Source organism: Apus apus, chromosome 2 (assembly GCF_020740795.1).
Source record: "Apus apus isolate bApuApu2 chromosome 2, bApuApu2.pri.cur, whole genome shotgun sequence".
NCBI classification, from domain to species: domain Eukaryota; kingdom Metazoa; phylum Chordata; class Aves; order Apodiformes; family Apodidae; genus Apus; species Apus apus.
In genome coordinates, this window is record NC_067283.1 from 31,901,605 (window position 1) to 31,926,688 (window position 25,084).

Sequence of the window (25,084 nt, forward strand, 5' to 3'; positions counted from 1 at the left end):
CCAACCCCCTTACTCTGCATTTTATTGTCTTTTCATGGGTAATTTTCATAGCTATGACACAAAGCAAAGCTTCATATTTCTATTTGCTTCAGCTATCCATAGCTGAACAAGCTACTAGCTGATGAAAAAGCAGTATCTCTGCGTTTAGCTGAGAACATGGGATTACTATCTGCAGTTCCAAACATTTATTAATTAGTAGATCGTTGTTGGCTTGATCACTTACGAAGTCCAGAAGTACTTTAGGAATAAGTTTTCAGAGTCAATGCAGCACAACAAAAGAGTTGTTCCTTTGGAGCTACTTAGCATTTGCTTTTCACAGAGGTTAGGTTTACAGGAATAATTTGTGGAAATCAGACATTTTCACCAAAATAATAATAAAAAAATTAAGAGGCACTTGCCCACCTCTCCCCATTTTTCTGGCCTCAGTAGGAAGGATGGCTGATGCCTCCTCCCCTTTTCTTCCCAGGATGATTCCACAAAGAACACACCTCAACCTGCAGCTTGCTTTTGGTGTCCAACCTGCTGCCTGGAGACTGCCTTGGGGACTAGCCATTTACTCACAATTTAAAAGAAACACCCTCTTTTTTTTTTTTTTAATTAAACCTCTGGTTTTAAAAAAAAAGAAGCAAGTGAAACCTAGGGAACCAAATTCTTCCCCAAACCCAGCTGAAGGATTCAAACTTTAGTCAGGCAATAATTTGAGTTTTCTATCCTGTGTAGGTGGGATCATAAAGCAATTGGTAGGCTCACAAGTTTTTGTCTGCTTGTTTGCTAAGGAAAAGTACCTATGCAGCGGTTAGAAGAACAGTAAAAGAGGTGTTTTTTCTGTCAACACACAGAAAGGAAAATGTAAGTGGCTAACACAGCTCTTTTCCCCAGGCTACACAAAAAAATCCAGGGAGACCAGGTCATTTAAGGCAAGGACCAGGGGCTGGAATTTTTTCTTGTCTCCTGCTGATGAGTTGTTAATCTCATCCTGCTCTGCAGAAACCCAAGAAGGTATGTGTGCAGGCTCATGGGAAAGCTGCTCTCTCTTGACAGGGTGGGAGGGAAGGAGAAAAGGTCAAGAACAGTGTGTTTACCGAAGCCATGTGCTCCTGGCTGTGTGTTGCCACTGAGTGCAGCTGCTTCCACTCTCAGCTGGCATTTTGTGGTTTTGCGTACTAGAGCACTAAATGAAATATGGGGTTTTAATACCTTTTTTTAAAATATATCCACTGAGGGCTGCTAAAGTAAACACAATATTGCACGAGTGCACATTTCATTCATATAAGCAGAAGCTTAAAGCACAAACTAGGAGCACAACCAAAGCCCACAAAGGCCCTGGAGTACAGCACAACTACAGACAGATATAAATTCCCTTTTAAAGAAATATACTTGGAGGACCAGTTGCATAATTATGCAAGCTAAAGAGAACACTGACTCACTAAGTCAATATTTGCTAAATCTACCAGGCCAAATTCAACTGCCGTTAAAGACAGAAACATCTTTGCTTTGTCTCACAGCAATGAAATGGCCTGGCCATGAGAATGCCAGGCAGCATTCTATAGGGAATGTGATAAACACACACTTACTAAAGGTAAGAAATTAAGATGCGCAAAAACAGGATGGAAGCAGAGACCTGTCTGCAGAAGCAGGAGTAAGCTGAGCTGCAGCCAGGTTAACAAAAGAGAAGCATGGCCTGCTGAGGTGGATAATGATCAGCTGGTGTGGAAATGCAGAAGCTGAAAGATTTGCTCCATGATCTCTCCTCTGGTATTTTAACACTTAGGGAGCAATAAAAGTACTTCCCTTCAGTTTTAAGCAGGGAGATGGTGTGTGACCCGTTGCGTTGCTGCAAAATCCTGTTTAGGTTCGGTCTCTACTGTGAGCAGGGTCTAAGGTGAAAGCAGCAGCAGTGTGGGAAACCTACAAAAAATTTCCCTGGAGCATGCAGTGCCACATTGTATGTATTATTTTAAATAATTTGTATAAACTTAATGTCTATCTTTAATATTCAGAATTTTAATATTTTAATTTATCTTTTTTACCTTTAAAAGAGCCTATTTTGAAAGGAGCCATTATGGACCTTTTCCTTACCCAGCAGCACAAAAGAGAAAGAAAACAGATATTTTCTCCCCTTTTGGGGGACAGCTCTTCTGTACACTGAATTACAGACAACAAGTTAATGTTATTTTATATTTTCTCTGCAGGTCTTTCTAAAACTGCTTAGAGCAAGATAGAAAATAGGTGCAAGCACATGTAACAACAGGGAGCTCTGGTAATCTGACTCCTTTTTTTCCACCTTTCCTTGTTCAGAAAAAGCAATCACTGTTCTGTGGGTTGAATTCCTCATTCTGTTGCAAATCAAGAGCAAGTCCACTGAAGCCTGATAGCTTGCATGCATGCTAATTCAGTCATGCCCTGATGCTAAAGGGTCTTTTGGTGAGTGAGCTTTCCCATTGCTGGAGTGAGTGCTCTTTCCCCAGCCTTGTTCCTCAGCTATGCATGCTTTGGGAAAGCTTAATAAAAGTAGAAAAGAAAGCAGATGAGAGGAAAAGGGAGGGGGGGAATTATTAAATGTACTGTTTTGGTTCAGAATCACAAAACCTCCCTTCTTAGTAGAGCTAAACAAAAACAGCACTGGAAGCACAGGATCTGGACTGAAATGCTACTAATCTGTGGTATTCCTGAAAGAATTTGGCTTTTTCTTGTCAATTGCAAGTGACAGCAGAATGCAAATTTCCTTTTCACCTGGCTGTCATGAGTATTTGCTGATTTTTCTGAATGAATGTTGATCAAAGGTGCTTGGAATGGATTTAACCTTTTAGATCTACAGCTTAATTAACTAAAAATATATTTAACTTCTTGTGTTAAAAAATAAAAAGTTGGTTAGCCTGTAGCTATTATTCAGCCTATTTTCTGTATTTTGAATAAGCTACTCAGCAACTGAAAGATTTTTATTGACAGCATCTAAGCAGGGTTCTTTTTAGAACATATGACTAATGATAATCAATTGCTCCATAAATAAATTAATCTAAAGGCACCCCACTGTTAACTTGCTTTCAAAAAATAATAGCCATCACCCATATTCTCCATACAGTAAGGTAGAAGAAAATGAAAAGTAGAAGTGGGTATGAACTATCTACAGTCCTTGTACCTACAAAGCCACTCTTCCTTATTTACCTATTCAATAACAACAGAGTAGAAATAAGCAAATCATCAGAAGGATGGACAGTGTACACCAAGAAGGCTTCCTGAATTTCTGCTCAGCAGAATCTAAACATTTCCTGGAATTTAAAAAAAAAAAAAAAAAAAAGAGAAAGAAAAAGACAAATCCTGTGGAGTTACATCAACAAACCAATCAAAACCAAAACCAGTCACCTTTGACCATTAAATTGCCTGTCTGTTTCAGTTTCCAAAAAGACACCAGAAGCTCTTTTGGAAGGATTGAGCAGCACACATCTATTTTTCCAGGTGCAAATAACTCTTGAATTCCTGTTTTGTGGTAAGATGCAATTAATTTTGTCCCAACTGTTCTCTAGGGTGCAAGAATCCTATTCTCTAGGGTGCAAGAATCCTATAGGGTTTTCCTAGTAATCACTGGCTTAGAGTTGAGGGTTTTGGGCACCAATTAAAATGCATATTAAATATTTAATTTTAATACCCCACTGAAAACAATGTAAACCTAGGCCCCACAGGCTGAACTCATTTGTGCATAGTTCTGTTTTTTAAACTGAGCTCCAGTTAAATGTCAGTGCAATCAGAAATAACTCCTTTCAGAAACTAACTTTTGATTACCTCACTAGCTTAATCTCCCACTCTTATTTACTCTGTAGTCATTTGCAAGCTCTGACTATCTGTAGCTGAGAACTGCAGAGCTAGACCCAACATCAACTCAGGTAAAACAAACTGCATTCTGTCCTGTTCTGCAAGCATCACAGAAACACAAATAGTGGTACGAGATATTTTCCCCAGATTGGATCTTGGTCATCTATTCTTCCTCCTCCATTTTGGAGAAAGCACTTGCCCGTAACACTTCCATGCAGTTCACAAGGATCAATGTTCCAGTTAACTCCCGCCAATGTTTTGTTACTGGGCTTTTCATTTTATCCAAGGATGATTGCAGGTCTTGTAAGACATCCCTGTAACTGTCTCCATAATGGGCACTCCACGTGTAGAGAAAGTCATATGCAGGTTTCCACATCATCTGTGAATAAAGGCAGGGGGGAAAATGTTTAGCTGCAGGAATTGAATAATGGAGGAAAAAATCAGAGTTTTTCCTAAAGTAGGAAAGCCATAGAAACGAGAAAAGAAAATAAATGTTTGATCTCTAGCCACACTGAAATGCTTTATCATAAAAGATATATTGATATAAAACCTGCAGTAAACTTATGTGCTTCATTTCTATGTAACTCTCAAATTCTTAGGTAAAAAATGAAAAGATAAATTCTTCATTCACGTTACTATCACCAAGTCAAAATATATCCCTGTCTGAAAGTATAATTCAAAGCACAGGGATGGAAGGAAAACACTTTTCCCTTTGGTCATTTTTGCAATGCATACACCCAGCATCATTTTCCTTATCTGAAATCTGACTGTGCTTTTGATGGTTAATGCCTTCCTTTGTTTCAGTAATCAACATCCCACTGTCCCTCTACTTAGCCTGGAACTTTTAAACATGTTTCTTATGTTTACAAAAATTTTTTCTGGTAATAACAGTGGGAAGATAATCTATCTATAAAATCTCTGCTAAAAAAACATACAAAAAAACCCCCGAAAAACCCAAACACTTCAAAAGCTTTTATAATTTATTTTTTCTTTTTAATCAGCACATGCAATTTAAAAAGTGTCCAGTAAGAAACAAAAGAAATAAAAAGACAGGTTACCAGTGCTCTTTGTTTCAAACTACATTATGCTTATTTTATACCAAACATTTGGAGCACATCCTTAGCAGGTGTCATTTGTCATTGGTCTAGTCACATTAATTAAGCTATGACAGCATGATTCAGATACTAAGCTGGACTTACATCTTTCAAAGTGCTGATGTCCAGAATAAGTTTACTCAGTTTACAAACAAAAATATTGGTTTTCCAGCTGCTGCTTTCCCAGCTTTGACTTGGACTATCCACTTTCTCGTTTCCCACTCCTCATTGGAGGTTTTGCAAACAGCAATTGAGTTAGCAATTGCAGGCATGATTGATACACAAAGTCAAAAAGAAACCTATCACTTTCCTTAAAAGTTCTGGCATTTGCTGTTTTAACAGAAACACACTTATGCATAGTAATAAAAACATATGGACTGATGTTTTTTATGTACATACATATTTATATAAACACACACACAGAAGTGATCAGGAAGACCAGATTTTGTTAACTTTTTTTTTTTCATTTAATGGAAAAGTGGGTTTTATGGTTCTAAAGGACAATTCAGGAGGAAATTGGTTATTTCCTGAATATAATCTTATTAATTTACACATACTACACAACATAAAGCTCTACTTCCTTGTTTTAAGGTTTATTCATTTGATTCCTTGAGGAACTGAGCACCAGGAGAATTTTTTTGCTCATAGTTCTGAGCTTTTCTCCACATTTGGGCCAAGAACTCTTAACTTGCCCCAAAATTCATTCTGTTGTAATATCTGTAAACATCTCCCTCAGCTTCTGCTGTCTTTCTCCCCCATCCCCAAGCGGAAAAAAACCATCAAACTCATATCCCCAGTAGCATGCCTCACAGTCTGATTACTCTGGCTTCTGCCTTCAGTTTAAACCATAAAAATGGGTCTATGCACTCAGTGAAGCTTCTCATTTTAGGTCTACAGGAGGGAAGGGAATAAACATTTACCCAAAATGAATGATGCCTACTTCTTGCTTTAAGCAATTCTGTCTTAAATCATAACTGTATGGTTACAAAAGGAGGAAAGGAAAGTAATACAGAGGTAGGTGGGCAGAAGGAGAAACATGAATTCTTTCCTTTTGTTAGAGAGGCTTTGTTGAAGCTTTTGATGTGCTACTATAAATACTAGATAGTACAACATATTTTAATGAACAGCAGCTCACCACTGTTGTATTTATGCTGAGTCCAGAAAGTTTCTGTATTGCTGTTTTTAGCTTGATAACCATGCGAGCCAACAGGAGAAGCTGGAATTTTCTGGTATTCTGTTAGACCAGGATATATGAAGAATTGGGGTACAAACTTCTGTCTTCAGTATAACATGAAGAGACAGTGAGTGTGAAAAGATACTATGCTTTGACTTATGCTGAAGGTCAGTCTGACACTCTGATTGCAGAGTGTCAGAGAATTGGCTGAAATATGGCTAAAATATAAGCCCTGCTTTCATTTACTCTGTCGCAGCTGGTTTTTTTTCTGCACTAAAACAAAAGAAAAAAGGGGGCGGGGGGAATGGGGGAGGGCAGGGAATCAAAAGCTTTATAAACTGTCATCAGTGATGCATGATTAACTCAGCAATAATCTACATGCTCACCACACTGAACTAACACTGCAAACCAGGCTTCTAAGGCAGGTCTTTCTCCACATCCACGTACTCTAATGCAATGGGTGAAATGAATTGCATTTGACATTCCTGAATTATATCAAAGCAGATATTCAGGAAAAATATGAAATCACTGCAGCATGCTGGGCAAGTCTCATCTCAGCTGCATGCATGAGTTTTCTGTCTGCTCTCACTGCCTCTGCTGAGTAGGTGATAATGATACCTACATCCTCTTTAAAGTGATTTGGAATTTACTGATGAAAAGCATTTCAAAATCTAGACACCAATTGTGTGTACCTCAGGTTACCTCTGTGATCATCTGGAAAAGGATTTCTCCCACTACAAAAAATATAAAGTTTAAAAGCAGAAACATTTTTCAGCCACTCAGTGTTCTTGACTATAGAACAGTCCATGATGGCTAACGAGTTGGTTAATGTTTTCAGATTATCCTCAAAAATTAGTCAGAACTTAGTACTCCCCCATCTTTGTCTGGCTTCTTATTTTCACACCAACAACTACTGTCAATGAGAAAACTTTTTATTAGAAAACTCCGGGATGGGGTAAGATGGTTTTAATCAGGATTCTGTTATACCTGCTAAGTAAGTGTAAGGATCAGCAATTATTCTGAAATTACATATGATTTTACACTGCATTAACTACATTCATTTTGCATCCTGGCTGAACAACATACACAAAACTTTATAAACAGAGTATTGCTTTCTCTATGTAGAGATTTGAATTTGCCAGTAGACTGAAAAGTTCAGAGATCTGAAGAAAGCACTGAATTTTAGTAGAAAGTACTGAAATTTAAGGTTAGATTCATAGGACAGTGAGGGTGCTGAGTATTCATGTGAGATACCAATGCTGAAAACCTGCTGTGCTTTGAACTCAAACCTGTGTGGACAAGCACTGTTACAAAGCTTACATGAAACCTAAGACTCCCATGGGCCCATCCTAAGCCTTGAAAAATGACATAAAATAAAATTCTAATCTTTTATTTCTTGTTGAATGTTCTCTTAAAAAATACAACACACTCTATTTTATGATGAATTTGACAGTACTGTCTTCTGACAGAAGACACTGTCACTGAAAGGCAGAGAATCTTGTGGGTGTTTTACAATAAAACAATGTAAAAAACAATGTAAAAATAAAATAATAGGATATATGAGGCAGAAGATGGGCTTCCTGGAAACAGATATCCATTTAAAGCAATGAATATATGTATATTTTAATATATTTCTAGATTTTAAATATATAAAAATAAATAGTTATGGTTCTGGAAAAAATGCTTGTTTTAGTTCTACTGTCTGCTAACAAAAGAGAAAACATTTCCAAATACCATGGATACCAGTAGAGTTGCACATGTTCAGGTATAATAATACCTTCTGTAGAAAGCTGGAGCTTTTTCAGACAAACACAGAAAGCTTAGTAAGTAAAATACATTTCTAGGAAGTTAATTAAGCCACTGCATACCAGTAAAAAAATAAAATTAAAAAAAATATTTTAAATAAACCAAACAAAAAACCATAATAGATATTACAAGCATTTTTGATTTTAGCATTTTAGAATAAGCTAGTGCAAAAACAGAGCCAAAGAGTGATTTTTTTAATTATTATTTTTTTCACGAAAAGAAAGTAGTGGACTAGGACTTGGTAGAGCTGAGGGTTGTATGAGAAAAAAAATCTAAGGAGGAAGATGCATCCATGCAAAGGTGATGTACTCAGAACAAGCCAAAAAAAACCCCAAAACTAACCAGAAACAACAGAGGAGGAGGCAGTGTTTGGCAATAGTGAATACAGAGATAATTTTGCAGAAAAGTGCAGAACCTTGAAAGTAAAGTTGTGGCATTTTGGCTGAATATTAGTTGGGGAGGCAGGGTGGAGCATTCAAAGGGAATTAGAAGTTGTGGTTCATGATTAGAGCAGAAATCTCTTGATAGCTGTCATCAGGCAGATAAAACTGAGCTGAAAGACTCACCGGATTCAGACTTTGGAAAGGAGGCTAACTTGGTAAGGAACAGAAAGAATCAGCTACAGGAAAGAAAACAGAAGAAAGAATTATCTTGAGTAGTTGTGAACCTCTGAATGGGAAATAGCAATTCCCTTGGTACTGAGAGCTGAGAGAGAAGGAATTCAGGCTGGATTATGGGCATTACCTGCAATAATCAGAGGATGGCAGTACAGGCAGAAGGAGAGCTGAGCCATAGTGTAAGTGCTCAAGACAGAAAGATCAGCTTGAGCATCATTAAAGTTGGAGTAGGGAAATGCAGGAAGCAACTTGGCTGCCCAGGCTAGGGTGTGCCAGGAGCACAGGTTCAGAGGTGTGGACAAGGGCCTACCTTAAACTTTTTGACATATCTGATGTTGCACAGATGCCATGGGTACCTCTGGGCACCTCAAATGGCACTAGAGATACAATTAGGTACCTAAGTTGTTCCTTAGGTGTGTAAACACTAAACACATCTGAAAGGGCAACTTGACTTTTATTTAGAACTCATACTTCTTTATAAGCAGAGGGCTTTACAAAGGAGGATAACTAGTGTGACCTACCTGACAAAATATGAAATTAAAACATGGCTTTGCATTGTTCACATAGTAGGCCAGAGGTGGAGTTGGTGTCTGAGCTCCAAATGTGTTGTCATGCTACTCAAGCTAAATGGTGATAAACCTTACACAGGTGCAAAAGAGGGAAGTCTGAGTGGTGAAGGTAAGCTTCCTTTCAGTGAAAAGAGCAAAAGCTGTATCAGGGTGATTTGAAGTAGCTCATGCAAGGACTGAATGGTCTTCCTCACTGTGCCTGAAATGGCAGCAATTAGGAAAGAGGTGGGTAGAGGAGTAAGATTAACAAGTGAAAAGGACAAAAAGAAGGAACTGAAAGTGGTCCTTGGAGTGGGAGTAAAGGGCTGAAGCTCAAGAGAGAGACCAGCACCTTCACAGCAAATTTATTTGGCACAAATAATTTGAGGCAACTGGCCTCAAAGGAATATCTAGACAATTGTAAATGAAAGTTGAAGTGAATTCTTTGCATTGAAGAGCTTACAAATCAAATAAGGGGCCAAACTGGAGAAGGAAAGAAGCTCACAAAGCAAGGAAGAAGAAAGGTCCCTGGCTGTGTTTGTGCAGAGGAGCAAGTGTGACCACACTGTTACACCAAAGCCTTACCTCCAGAGCTACCACGCCGTTTTTCCCTTGGTGGGGTATTTCATAAGCCTCAATTTGCTGCTTTGTGAGTCGGGCTACCTTCTCCGCAAGCTCCCGCCAGCATTTGCCAAGCTTGACAGCTGAAGTCAAAATGATGGTGTCCTGGGTAAGACGTGCCACTAATCCCTGGCAATCTATTTTCAAAAGTCCCTGCAACAATCATTTTCATTAGTGTTCCTTCACCAGTAATTACAAACAGAACATTATTGGGTGTTTTTATAGCACTATCCTGCATTTCTAAGAAGGCAGGAAGGCTTTTTGTCTATTGTGTGTTCTTACAAATATGTAACTTCTTTCCTAAGTAAAGGCATTTCCAACAGTTTCGAAGGAAAACTGCCCACAAGCTTAAGAAAAAATTAAGCTGGCATTTAGGTGCTTCAGCATTCCAATATGACATGTATCCTGCCAAGCTTAAAAATCCTAAATGAAAAATACTTTTCTCCAACAAAAATATTTGGGACATCAAATGTAGCTTCTTCAAATTATGACATGAAACTTAAAAATTAAGTTAGAGAACTATTATACTAAGATGTGGTCCTTTGTCTACTGCTTTTCTGGAAAAGAATTGGTTACGTTGGCCAGCACCTTTTGATTTACTCCTCCCATAGACCTGAATATTTGCAGAGCATTAAGCAGAAATGCAAACATAACAAAATGGTTCCAGGAGGGAAACCCTTAAAGGCAGGTATGCCGCATTCCCCTTTATTTGTTTGGGTAAGAGCTAATGAGCAAAATGGTGTTGTTTTTTTTTTCTTCTCCGCAAATTAACAGCAAAATGTTCCACTGAAAATGTTGACTTTTTCTCTGAAAGATCTAGAACAAAATCTGGATGTTTTTGTTGGTTTTAGATACAAATTTTTAATAAAATAGGAAGCACTTCTGTAGAAATCAGACATTTGTGCATTTCAATTGCAAAACTTTTTTCCCTAAAAATCGTCATTTGCTAACACTTGAACTTTTGGTCAGCACAGTAGTGAGAAGCTATAGTGTACAGTACCAAATTCCCCTGTGCTTTGGCAAAGTGGAGACAAAGTTGTCCAGTTTGCCTTTGCTCTGATAATGAAGAACCCTATTAAACATAAAAATACAAGATTAATTAAAAGAAATAACCAGTAAATTCTACCAGAAAATGACACAGATAATATCTAGCTATAAGATTAGCTTGACAAAGACAGGGACCTGCAATAGCATTTCATAGCTCAAAATCATATACACCTCAACAAAATGGGACATCTTGTTAATCTAATTATGCCCCACTTTTTTCCTGTTCTGTAATGAACTCTGTTTCACTGTATTAAAGTTTGGATCATTTTCCCTTTTAACTCTCCACCTCCCCTTTTTTGTACAGAGACACAGCAGACTAAACTGTACTTCATACTTGCTCAGTTTTATTTCACTCAGTTTAATGCAGTCTTAAGAGTTTCAAGTGGTCACTGCTACCAGAATTTCAGGATCCTGCTGAAATTGCTGTCAGCACTTCAAAGGGAATGGATTAGTTATGAGAAGTAAACCCTGTTCAGGTTTGCAACTCAGGATAGTCAAAAGACTTTAGATGAAAGGATACAATATGAATTCTTAAACACCCATTTTTAGGATACTTTATTTTCATATGAGAAAGTGAATTCTTTTCTGACCCTAAGTAGACTGGTAGACTTTTCAGCCAGAGCCAAGGACAGTGTAGGGTAATTATTAATTCCAAATTAATTTGCACACAGATCTGTATAAAAATTAAGATGGTTAACAATGCAACCAATTACCTGGAAGTATTTAGAAAAAAAAACACTTTTAATTCACATGGAACAGTGCTGAATCACATAGAAGTTGTCCAGTGGCTTACAAATGAGGGCCATGGAAATATGTCCTGAGATACTTGTAATATTGTCCTTAGGTTCTGACAACCTTGACTATGAAGTTTCCATATGTGAATAGAAAATCTTGTCTTCGACATGAGTGTCAGGATTTCCTTGCTTTAAAAATATGAAGCAAACTTAGGCAAGCACCTTAGGGTACACAAGATATATAAATAATTGAGTTTCTACACTATAAGGTTACTAAATACTTCATAAAGGGAATTTCTCATGGAAGCAATTCAGAATGATGAATTCCATGACACAGGACAAAACTATTTCAACCATGGCTGATTAAAAACAAAATAAGTCAACCCAGTCAAACTGCTAAATGAGCAAGGCTCCTGGAGCATTGGCAGGTCACTGTTTAGAAATATTTCATCAAAGTGCTATTATTCATGAGAGTCTGGATGTATTTTCCATTTATGTTCAGGTTTGGAAAGATTCTTACAAGGGTGCAGGACCATGTTTTCTTGTTCACATATTACTATTGAGTAGCTGCTTGGCAATGCATTCCCAATAACCAAGTTAGTTCATGCAATACTTACAACAATGAGCTCATAAAGAAATAGTCTCTTTTTTTTGTTAGCATGGCAGTCTTCCTTCATCCTCTTCACAACGTGTGCAACTCTCTCTGATTCTTTATCAATGTGGGCCTCGTTAAAGTCTTCCAAAGACATATGTGAATATCCTAGTACTTCAGCCAAAGCTCTCCAGTCATAAACACTCTCTGATACTGTAGACAGAACTACTGAGTAGATGTAAGTCAGTTTTTTGAATGGCAATGCAATTTGTTCAACAAGATTCCTGGTTGTTAGCTCACTATCAGCAGTGTCCATCGCTTGTTCTTTGGAAATCACTTTTACATTTTTGCAGTGTACAAGGCCAATCTTCCTTCTGAGAACTCCTACGTACCACTCTTTTATTTTAGTTTGTCCAATGGCTTTTACTTTATCCTCACCAAGAAGTGCTATTGTGTCCCCTTTAAAATATTCTAGCAAATAGTCAATCTTATTTTGGCGTAAGACAGTTTTCAAAGCCACCCCATAAGTATTAACACTCAAAATTTTATCTTGAAACTTTGGATATTTAACTGTTGGTATTAAAAGCAAAGGCGCAGACTTGATTTCTTTGCGGTTTTGCAATCGCTTTGGCCTGTTGATAATTCCACTTAATTTTGGAGCTGGATCAGGAGTTGTAACATGGAACTGCATTACTTGGCTACTTTTTAAGACTTTAATCTGAACAAGGAAAACAAAGAAGTGCATCTCCCTACATCCTAGCATGGAAAACAGAAATTGTTGGCGGACCATTTCACCAGTTTTCAGCTCCTCCTCTTTAATATTTTTGCTTTGGTCTTCCATCTTCACCTCAAAATCTGGATCACAGGATACCAAAGAAATTTTTAGATCTTGTGGCTTCTCAAGCAGAAATGTATGTTTTCCCCACAGCTGAAACACAACCGGAGGCATACTTTTCCCCCTCTTTTTAATATCACAAACTGTGAGCTTTTCTGGAATGTAGTTATGACCAAAGACTGTGAAAACTGCTGTAAAAGATGGGTGAATATATTTGGGACCATAAATTCCAACTGAGACCGTCCTGTGAATATAGTCCCAGACAGTAGTGGCAGGAGGCTGGATTTTGTTTGCTTGTACAGCAATGACTGCATACATTATGTGACTTAGATCTGTTAGCTTCACTTGTATGGTATCCTGATAAGTGTAGCAATTCTCTAGCTTCTTAAAAGGCCCTTCTTTATTGTGACTAAAAAAGCACACAATATCACTCATAACTTGGCTGAGTGGATCATTCTTCACTTTAGCCGCAACTTTCACCTCTAGGAAAATGGCTTCCCTTGTGTTGAGGTTGCTCAGTGTAAGTTCTATAAGAGGACTTACAGTGCTAGACAGCTCATTGTTAAATGATGATGGAGGGTTAAGGATAGCCTTTAAACCAACCTCTTGGAATTCACCAGGTGATACATGACCCACAGGGATGTGAATGTTGATATCTGAGTCGGGTAGCTTTACTGAACCCCCTTCATGATTCAGTTTACATACTACCTGAATGTCTGTAGCTTGTGTTTGTGCCCATCCAGGACTATGGCTCATGGCTTCTAAATCTAGGCAAGATCGGGTGAGTTGTCGCTGACTCAACCAAGCCATCTTGTAAGCTTCGCGGTCATTTTGAAGCCGTGTCACTTCTGAAGCTAAAGTTTTTTGAGGTGTTGTCTTGTGAGAATTAAATCTTTGGTTATCAACAATATCCAGGAAGTCAGAGACACTCTTGGATCGTCCAGATCTTCTTGCTGAAGTCCTTCTTAAAAGACAATCAATATCTAGCTCATCACCTGAGGAAGCCAAAGAGTCTCTGTTGCTAGAAACTTTAGTGAACAAATAGGGCTTTTCTTTTAAGATTGAAAGGTATTTATTATTTTTGTTTCTGTTGGTTTCAGCTATGTCATGTACAAAAGGGTTGGAGGCTGACAGTTCATTCCAGAAAGGATTAGTCTTGGAAACAGCATGGGCATGTTTGAATACATCAGACCAGTCAATGTCCAAAGCCACTTTACTTTCATTGAAGTCTGTTTAAAAGAAAAAACAGAAACATTTCCTGGAGCACAGAGACTTGAGACATTCCATTCATTTCCAATTGGCAGTCTGTTAGCCTAACAGGTGACTAAATTTATCCTCCTAAAATACTTACAGATAATGTATATGTTTCTCTTCAGGTTTTTAAAAAGTATCAATATTGATTTCTAAATACATTAAGAATCTTTGTTAATAGAAATAGTGCTAATAAATTAGTGCTGAAGCTTATAAAGCATCTTCCACAGGGTGTTGATTGTTATCAACTCCTATGATTATTAATTGGCAAGGAGTACATTAACATCCCTTAAGGTTCGAACCCTTAAATTCCAGTAATCTTTGGCCTCTTACAAGATGCCATGGATTTCTTTCCTTTGTGTTTAACTCTCTGCAAAGATTAAACAACTACTGTTTCTTTTATTGAACAATGGAGACAGTACAGAAAAGTGCATTATTCAGGATTCCTTTTCATTCTAGTGATTATGCATTTACGTGGCAACAGGATGCTCTACAATTTATCTCAGTGTATGTGGAATTTGTTATACTAGCTTTCCATTTAAAAAAAATAATTGGTATAATTTGAGGTCCTGTGCAATCTGAAATTTGGAGAGAAATGCTTTTGTGGCTACTAATTTTTCAGAGGTTGCACTCAAATGGACACAGGGGTGGGTAAGTGATATTTAATGCGCTTTGTAATAAAAATACTATTAACAGTAATGTATGTTTGTTCTGCATACAAGATGGCCTTATGTTTTATATTAACAACTGTTCATAGAAGCTGTTTTATAGGTTAAGACTCACACTTCTTGTAATGAATAGAGTATCCACAATATTTGCACTAAGAGTTTGTATTACTTCTGTTTGCTGGTCTTTTTCTACATATAGAGGTTATACCATCCCTTCTGTGTAATCTTTGTAAAGATTTTAATTTTAGAGGGAAAATTCAGCATTTCTGTTCTTTCAGTATATCTATATTCTTAATTATTACACCTTCCATGGTTCCTTCCATCTCCAGGCTTACTAATTATTGCTCAATTGCAAGAATGATATATTAGTACATCTCTTTTTGCTTCATTTGCCGTGAATTATGATAAGAAGCCAAAACCATTAAGCTTTTCCCAAGTTCCAGAAAACCCAGTTTAGAAGAACTGAAGTGGAATTTACCTGCTTCCCAGCCACCCATCTGCAAGGCTGTAACATTTTCTTGACAAGAGCCTTCCAGGTGAGCTGCTGAGGGGGAGCCAGCCCAGGGACAGCCTCTTTCCCTTCGGCTACCCAGCCTTGGCCAGGGCCACCAGACAGGGTTATGCTGCTAAGTACAAGCTGAATAGTCCTTTTGTTTCTACCTTCAGGCCAAAAGATTTCCTTGCACTGTGATGCTATTACAGTCAGATCATTACTATCTATTAAAAAATAAAATCCCAAAAGACTTGTTAGGGGTTTTGTTTGTTTCTCCATCCTAAAAGGCATGTTTCTATGTGAAAAATCTGTGCAGAAAACTGGCAAAGCCTGAGTCATTAGGCTGGATAATTTATTACTCTGATTTAACAGCACAGATTAATGTAGTGCTGGAGGTTAGTGAGGAAAGAATTCCTGCTCCCCAACTCACACAGCAAGTGCCAGGCTTGCCATTACTCACACCTGCTGCTGGAAAAAGAAACTAAGATAATGCCTACCTTGTGACAGGGAAAGCTTTCTTAGTTTTTGGGTTAAGATAGGCATTAAATCAGTTTTGCTGAAATACCAGTTTTTAAACTGGGCTAACTCCAAAATTACCTTTCTTTCCTGATTCTTAAAGCCTTAAATTAACGTAGTTTGGCTAAGAACTCCCTCTTCCCCATCTCAACCCCATGTAAGGTTAATGATTTCACCTCTTCCTCCCCACCTGCCTGACCCACATTTCTTATAGCAGGAGACTGGGGACTTCTTTTATATGGCAGATTTCTCCTAGGGGAGAAAAGTCCTCATATTCTGACTCCAGGGACATGTATGATGGCCTGAATAGTGCAAAACACAAGCAATTAAAAAAAAAAAAAAAGTTTACAGAGTAGCTATAGCTCTTGTATTGAGCGTGTTGCAGAAACACAGACTTTAGGTGGAAAGCCTTAGTACAGATAATAGCAGAAGAGACATACTGTAGCTGTCTGATGGTGTTCTGTCATCCACATCAATCAAAGTCCCCTCTGACTTGCTTCGTGGAATCTCCCCACTGGTTAGGGAGTCTGTTCCACTACTGGAAGTGTTCTCCTAGGAAACAGTTAAACATGTAACACATCAGCAACTGTGCATTTTGGAAAAGGTGAAAGTGTTGCAGAATAACTGAGCTTTGCTCCTGTAATGTGACATAAATGAAAAAATGTGAAATTATGGTTTCTGAGTAAATTCATGGAGTCTGCCCAAGAGCATCACAATCGTGAGCGAGTCTTACTGTCCAATTTACAGTAAAAATACCAGATGCTAAAGCTGCAGTACAATACAGTACCTCAGTCCATAGTGAAGTCCAGTAACTCACATAATTAAACATCTTGCAATTGGAACCGAGCCAGTTGTATCATAATTTCTTTTCAGAAGGTCTTGAAAAACAACTTAAAAAAAATAACCCTAATTCCTGTTTTCAGATAAGCTTACTAGAACCATAAAAGGGGAAGAACTGGATCTGTTCCTTCCTTTGCCAAGTAACATAAAATATTGCCAGCCCTTTCTGTTTCATTATTCTCCTTATGCTCTTCCCTGAGGGAACATCAGGTCAGATTTTCCTTTTAGTCTGTACAAGAATGACTTAAAGTACCTTTCTGCAGGGCCTGTGCCAGCACAGCAACCAACAGAGAACATTCAGGTCTCTCCTCTTCCTTGCTCTGGTTACAAGAAGTTCTGTTTAGTTTTGAAACAGTTCACATGTGGACTGGGCTACACAAGAGCTGTAAATAAGATGCTGTGCTTTAAATAGGGTCAACAGCAAACCTATTGCAAGGGCACACAGGAGGGGCATCACTCTGAGGCAAATGCCAGGAGAATGTACCTCTCCAGGTACCACTGCTTAATGCTGTTTTCAGCTGCCCAGAAAGAGGGATTTCAGGTCTTCAAGGCAGTGTTGCATGTCCTACATGCCAAAGTTCCTGTGTCCCTGGAGGAAATACAATCTTTTAGACCTTTTTTGTGCAGGAGAGCTCATTAAATTAGTGCTATAAACCAAGAGATCTTTTAGTAACATTCCCAGAATCCTCTTACTGATCCTATATTTAGTGGGGTATGAATGCTGACAGGCAATGGATACATCAATGGTTACACCAAAAAAAACACAAACCCAAACAAACCTGAGGGGAAAGAAACAAACAAACACAAACAAACAAAAGGTCAAAAAGCCAAAAGTTTTTTTGGGTCCATCCACAGGATACAGTAATGAGCTTTGTTCAGGAGTCTGAAATATTGCAGCCTGTTACTTCTGCAGAGGCACCTACAGCCTAAGCAGATCTTGCCTAATGACGTTTAAAATGGGAAAAAATAAAAAGATGCACTGGGCCTGGTTTTACTGCAGCAGTGAGAAAAAGGAATTTTCAGTTACAGTTCTACTAGGTGAGTTATGGGAAAAAGCAAGCATACCTTATATCAAAGCATTACTGAATAGAAACTGGAAGCCAGCTGTTTCCATTGCTCACTGCCATGGTTTAAGATATGTTTTGGTTTTTCCACTGCAAATGTAAATTGGTACTTTTTTCTCTTCCCACAAGAGCTACCTTCAGCTAACAATCTGTTCTGGTGCTGATCTGCACAAAGGCAGGACACAAAGGGTAAAATCAGGCTAAGTCCAACTGTCACCTAGCCTCTCTGCCACAGGGCTGTATGGATTTTCAAGTTCCTGTTACCAGAAATCTCAGATGTCGGCCTTAAAAGTTCTGATTTCAGGTAGTAGTAAAAGCCAGACTCCAAGACTAACCTCTCTGTGGCTTCTGCTATTAGAATCATAGAATCATAGGGGTTGGAAGGGACCTCGAAAGATCATCTAGTCCAACCCCCCCGCCAGAGCAGGGTCATCTAGAGCACATCACACAGGAAGGCGTCCAGGTGGGTTTTGAATGTCTCCAGAGAAGGAGACTCCACAACCTCTCTGGGCAGCCTGTTCCAGTGCTCTGTCACTCTCACAGTAAAAAAATTTTTTCTGATATTCACCTTAAACCTCCTATGCTCCAATTTGTATCCATTACTCCTTGTCCTATCACTGGTCATCACTGAAAAAAGCTTAACTCCATCCTCTTGACACTCACCCTTTACGTATTTGTAAACATTGATGAGGTCCCCCCTCAGTCTCCTTTTCTCCAAACTAAAGAGACCCAGCTCCCTCAGCCTTTCCTCATAAGGGAGATGTTCCACTCCCTTAATCATCTTTGTGGCTCTGCGCTGGACTCTCTCAAGCAGTTCCCTGTCCTTCTTGAACTGAGGGGCCCAGAACTGGACACAATACTCCAGATGCAGCCCCACCAATGCACAATAGAGGGGGAGGAGAACCTCTCTTGACCTACTAACCACACCCTTTCTAATACACCCCAGGATGCCATTGGCCTTCTTAGCCACAAGGGCACACTGCTGACTCATGGTCATCCTCCTGTCTACCAGGACCCTCAGATCCCTTTCACCCACACTGCTCTCCAGCAGGTCAGCCCCCAACCTGTACTGGTGCATGACATTTTTCTTCCCCAAATGCAAAACTCTACACTTGCCCTTGTTAAACTTCATCAGGTTTTTCCCCGCCCAAGTCTCCAGCCTGTCTAAGTCTCTCTGAATGGCAGCACAGCCTTCTGGTGTGTCAGCCACTCCTCCCAGCTTGGTGTCATCAGCAAACTTGCTGAGGGTACATTCTGTACCCTCATCCAGGTCGTTGATGAAGATGTTGAACAACACCGGTCCCAGTACCGACCCCTGAGGGACTCCACCAGTCACAGGCCTCCAACTAGATTCTGCCCCATTGACTACAACTCTCTGACTTCTTCCTTTCAACCAGTTCTTGATCCACCTCACTGCCTGATCATCAAAGCCATACTTGATCAACTTATCTACAAGGATGCTGTGGGAGACGGTGTCAAATGCTTTACTGAAATCAAGATAGACCACATCCACCGCTCTACCATCATCTATCCGCCTAGTAATTTCCTCATAGAAGGCTATGAGGTTAGTCAAACATGACTTACCCTTGGTAAAACCATGTTGACTGCTCTTGATGACCCCCATCTCCTTGATATGTCTAGAGTTAGTGCCAAGGACAAGTTGTTCCATCACCTTTCCAGGGATGGAGGTGAGGCTGTCCGGTCTATAGTTACCTGGGTCCTCCTTCTTGCCCTTCTTGTAGACTGGGGTGACATTTGCTATCCTCCAGTCCTCAGGCACCTCTCCTGTTACCCATGACTTACCGAAGATGATGAAGAGTGGACTAGCAATGACCTCCGCCAGCTCCCTCAGCACCCTTGGATGCATTCCATCCAGACCCATCGATTTATGGATGTCCAGATTACGCAACTGATCCCTAACCCAATCCTCATCTACCTGGGCAAACTCCTCCTTTATCTTGACTTCTACTGGGGCTATAAGAAACTGGGGCTCATGGGGAAAGCCTGCAGGAGTAAAGACAGAGGCAAAGAAGGCATTCAGCACCTCTGCCTTCTTTATATCCTCTGTCACCAGGGCACCCACCTCATTCAGCAGTGGGCCTATATTGCCTCTGGTATTAGTTTTGTTGGCTATGTATTTGAAAAAGCCCTTTCTATTGTCTTTAACCCGACTTGCAAGGTTAAGTTCCAAGGAGGCCTTAGCTTTCCTAGTTGCCTCCCTACATTCTCTGACAACAGTCCTATATTCCTCCCAAGTAACCAGCCCCTCCTTCCATGATCTATAGATTTTCCTTTTCCATTTGAGTTTGCCCAGCAGTTCCTTTTTTAACCACGCTGGTCTCCTAGCTCCCTTACTAGATTTTCTACCCATTGGGACACACTGATCCTGTGCTTGCAAGAAGTGGTCCTTGAATGTTGTCCAGCTATCTTGAGCCCCTTTACCTTCTAGCACTCTGTCCCATGGGACTTCCCTTAACAATTGATTGAGGAGGCCGAAGTTTGCTCTGTGGAAGTCCAGGGTTCTGGTCCTGCTGGGTATTCTGTTCCTCCCACACAGGATCCTGAACTCCACCATCTCGTGGTCACTGCAGCCAAGGCTGCCATTGACCACCACTGCTTCAACAAGGCCCTCCTTGTTGGTGAGCACAAGATCCAGCAGCTCTCCTCTTCTAGTCGGCTTATCCACCATTTGCATTAAGAAGTTGTCGTCAATGCACTGGAGGAACCTCCTAGACTGTGAAAGGCTGGCTGTGTAAGTCTTCCAGCAGATATCGGGGTAGTTAAAATCTCCCATGAGGACCAAGGACTGTAATTGTGAGGCTGCTTTCAGCTGCCTGTAGAAAGCCTCATCAACTTCCTCATCTTGATCAGGAGGTCTGTAGTAGACCCCCACAACTGTATCACCCATACCACCCTGCCCTTTAATTCTTACCCACAGACTTTCAACTTGCCCCTCATCAGCCCCTGCACAAAACTCGATACATTCTAGCTGCTCTCTCACATAAAGAGCAACTCCACCACCTCGCTTCAAAGACCGATCTTTCCTAAAAAGCACATAGCCATCCATGGCCACATTCCAGTCGTGTGAGCTGTCCCACTATGTCTCTGTTATTGCTACCAGACCATAACCCTTAGACCGCACACAGACCTCTAACTCTTCCTGTTTATTCCCCATGCTGCCTGCATTGGTGTACAGGCATTTCAGGAAGCAAGTAGAGCACACTGGTGGGACCAAATCCTCCTTAGACCACCCCCCTTCAGGCCCTGGTATGTTTCTCTTGCGCTTGTCCCTAACAGACCCAGTTTTCTCCCCTTCCCCCTTCACATCTAGTTTAAAGCTCTCTCAATGAGCCCTGCTAAGTCCTGCCCCAAAAGCCTTTTCCCCCTCTGGGACAGGTGCATCCCACCTGCCACCATCAGGCCAGGTGTCTCGTAGAGCAGCCCATGGTCAAAAAAACCAAAGCCCTGCCTTTGGCACCAGTCTCGTAGCCATTGATTGATAAGTAAACTCTTCCTGTTTATCTCTCCACCCATTCTTACAGGAGGTATGGAGGCAAACACGACTTGTGCTCCAGACCCCCTAACTAGCCGTCCCAGGGCCCTGAAGTCTCTCTTCATTGCCCTTACATTTCTTGTAATAATTTCGTCACTACCAACCTGAAAAATCAGCAGTGGGTAGTAATCAGATGGATTTACCATACTAGAGAGTTTCCTTTTAACATGTCTAATGCGAGCCCCAGGGAGGCAGCAGACCTCCCTGTGGGATGGGTCTGCTCTACAGATGGGCCCTTCTGTTCCCCTCAAAAGGGAGTCTCCCACCACAATTACCCTCCTTTCCTTCTTAGTTGAAGAAGTCCTAAGTCGTGGAGCTGAGCGACAAGTCCTAGGCAGTTCACTAGACAAATCTGTCACTCCAGCCTCATTTTCCTCTCCCTGAAGTTCCAAGACCTCATACCTATTCTTCAGGGGCAATTCGGAGGGTGGAGGGAGTTGGGAGGGTTTTTTCTTGCCTCTCCGAGGACGGACCTCCCTCCATTCCTCCATGTCCCTCACGTTCTCTCCTTCTGTCTGAGGACAGGAGGGGAGGGGATCCGTCACTTCTTCTAGCACCTCTTCCTTCTGCCCTTGCCTCAGGTTTTGGCTCCACCAATCTATTTCGCTCTCACATTCTCTGATGATTCTAAGTCTTTCAGCCTCCTCTGTCAGTCTAACCACCTGCCTGAGGAGATCATTGATTTGCTCACACCGCACACACACGGTGCCACTGGCTCCCTCTACTACCAGTGCCAGGCTCAGGCACTCGCTGCAGCCAGAGACCTGAAGTGGGAGGCAGTAAGAATGAAGAAAAAGCACAAGACTGCAAGTAGATGTACAGAGGTTAAAATAGGAAACCCAGGGGGAAAGAGGAGGGAGAGAGAAAGAATAACAATCTTTTTGCACAGTGGGAGTATATTGACAGAGACACAACAAGATTGCATATGGAAGTTTTATAAATTATAAGAATTTCTGCAAATAGAACAAGCCATTTCCTAAAAGTTCCCTCTGGGAACTCCTTAAAACCTTCACCACTAGCCTGGCACAAAGACAGAAAAAGCAGTTACTGAAGAGGAAAACCACTGTCAAAAATAAGCCCTCCCCCTCTCAGAGGCATTCCTTGGTGTGAGAGCTTGAAGAGGGGGCCCTTGTGGTTGAGACAAGTCTTCAGGCCAGCCAAGAAGAGGATGAGAGATGGGATGAGATATAAACGTCTCTGGGCAAACGATGACCACATCTGGTCAACATGTCAAGGGATGTAGGAAATGCTGAGGACAAGCTGTACACATGCTGTTGAGTACCAGGCTGTATGTGTTCCTCCTGAACAGTTACATGATCAGACACCAGGGTTGGGTCCTGTCTCTCCTGTGTTGCAGCCTTAATGCTAGGAATGCATAAGTCCCCAGTGCCTTTGTATGAGACAAGGAAAATAATAAAACCCAATGCTCATCCTTTTCCATGGGCACATTCTGTGATAAAATAGCATCCCAAATGAAACTTTTGATGGAACTATTAGCTAGTGACTTACCTGTACAAATACAGAAGATCAGCAACAAGAGAAGAAAGATCAATGCATGTGGGATATAAATCCATGCTGATCAGTGGTGAAGGGGAAAGGTATGAAACCCTTTTGCTGAAAAGAGGGAATTAGGTATAGGAAGAAACAAGCTAAAGCTTTTCATTTGGTGTAGCTACTGATTAAGAAGGATGTAAACTGACAAGTGCTTGATGGTGCAAAGAATTATTTGAGTGATGGTATGTCAGCTCACAGTGTGAAATGAGCAGGGAATGAAGAAGTGAGCAGGTTGGAAAGAGATTGGCTATGGAGCTGACCAGAGAGTGAACCTGAGCAACTGCAGAGAGAAGCAACATTTTCAGTATGAGGGCAATAGAGATTTGGCAAGGTGCACTTTGCTGTTCAAGCCTGGAGTGCATTGCTTGACCCATAGAGCAGGGGACTCAGGTCAGGACCCAGAGTGCTGCTTTCAGGCATGTTGCAGCACTGACACAGGGAAATAAAAACACTTTGGAGGAAGACAAAAGTCTTAGGTAGAAAGTTCAGTTTCACAGAAGTCAGGAGGCAGATTTGCTGCAAATGGCTTTTTTGCTGCCTGTTATGTCTCCATAATTCTCTTCTTTTAAAGAAGAGGTCTTTTAAGGTCTTTCAAAATTCAAATGCACTTTTTTTTTTCTTTCCAGCCTCTCTACCAAAGAAAACATGCCCTGCTGTGCTTAAAATAGTGGTAAGGAAGAAAATTTAAAAAGCCCCAAAGCAAACACTTGCCCACTGCCTTTGCCCTCAAAAATGAGAGAGAACACATTCCTTCGTGTTTTTAAAGTATCAACACCCCAACTAGCAATTTGCCTTTCATTCAATCTTAAACCTATTCAGCCTTCTTCAAAAGCAGGTTGTGTTAACAGCAGAGCTCTCCTGTGGCAGTCTCCCAATGGTTTCCTACCTGCACCTTAGAAAGATACTGCCACTCAGCCATACCATTATTCAGTGATTCATGGCCCCTTTTATCCGGAGGATGAGGTTTATGCATTTGCAAAGACAGAACAAGGAATACAAGCAGGTGATGGAGATGTGCCTCATTCCTCAGGCTCACTATTAGCTGTCATGGGGAAAAATGACTTGGTAATTATATAAGTTGGGCTGTTAGACTTCCTTTACAAATTTATTTCTGAAGAGAGAAAAGTATATTCACCAGAATGTTAAATACAGTGTTCCTGATGTGACCAAATACTGAGTATATTGAATTATTTAAATTCTATGCAATAGAGAGAACAGGAATTCTAAGGAGAAAACAATACAAAGAAGAGAGATGCCTAGGAAGGTGCCACACATCATCATCAAATCTAAACAACAGCCTTCTTCTCCCAAGATTAGCTTGTTTCTAGCTAAATATTAGGTACAGTAATAGGCTATATTTTAACAGTCCCTTGGTACTTGTGGCCTTTGACAGCTTTACACAGCTCAGAGTTGGTGACAGGTGGTGGGACACAAGTTTACCAATCTTTGATTACAGGGCTGAACTGTGGTACCGAAGTTAGTGACAGGAAAGGAGAGCAAACAAAACCTGCAGTTGAAGAGAGGAAGTCTTTGACAAAGTCCCTTAGCCTGCTGTGTGTGAGTCAGTCAAGGAAATGCAGCTGTATCTCATTCTAAACTGAGACAGAAATGGCTTTTAATGTTCAACCTCTAGAGATCTCGTCCCTGTATTTCTGAATTTACTAATACTTGGCAGCAATTTAATGCTTTAGTATGATCCTGTTGTCACTTTGCCTATAATGACAGAAAAGCATTTTCTTTTTATATATCTGCTAATTTTCCCTGTTGTTAAATAATTGCCAAATTTGGTACCTATTTTTTCAAAGTTCTGAAGATTTATCACTCTGTGGGAACTGCAGAGCCATTCACACTCCTTTCTGAACTCAGGGTTTAAGTGTTCTGCTGATCTCACAGATGTCCACACTGCTTGGGGGAATCACTGCTCATAATACTTTGTCTCAGCCAGCCTTAAAGGGTAGAGCTAATAGTCTCAGCACAACAAAAACAGGACTTGAAGTGGGTCATCCTCTCAGTAGATTTCCACAAGTTCACAGATAGGTTTTTACAGGCTCTGCTCAGCTCTGCACAACCCAGAACTGACTGCTTTATAGCCCAGTTGGGGACCACTATGCAAGCAAAAATGACTATACCATAGACACTCCCTCAAGAAGGCACATACCCTTCCTTCCATTCCACACATCTGCTTCTACAATTGCTTGTAGTAAGCATAAGGGCTAGAGCATTTAATTTCAATTATAAACTTTACATTTGGGAATATTGCTTTCCAG

At 40.4% G+C, this 25,084-nt stretch overlaps 1 protein-coding gene across 1 annotated transcript in view; it reads right to left on the minus strand.

The window, feature by feature from the left end:
- Window positions 1–3,973: 3,973 nt before the first annotated feature.
- MACC1 (MET transcriptional regulator MACC1) overlaps window positions 3,974–25,084 on the minus strand; it is a 38,663-nt gene continuing 17,552 nt past the window's right edge. Inside the window, exons 2-5 of the mRNA XM_051609336.1 lie at window positions 16,247–16,358; window positions 12,069–14,107; window positions 9,635–9,823; window positions 3,974–4,189 (exon numbers count right to left, since the gene is read on the minus strand). Coding sequence (XP_051465296.1) covers window positions 3,974–4,189; window positions 9,635–9,823; window positions 12,069–14,107; window positions 16,247–16,358 — 2,556 coding nt within the window. The remainder of the gene's footprint in view (window positions 4,190–9,634; window positions 9,824–12,068; window positions 14,108–16,246; window positions 16,359–25,084) is intronic.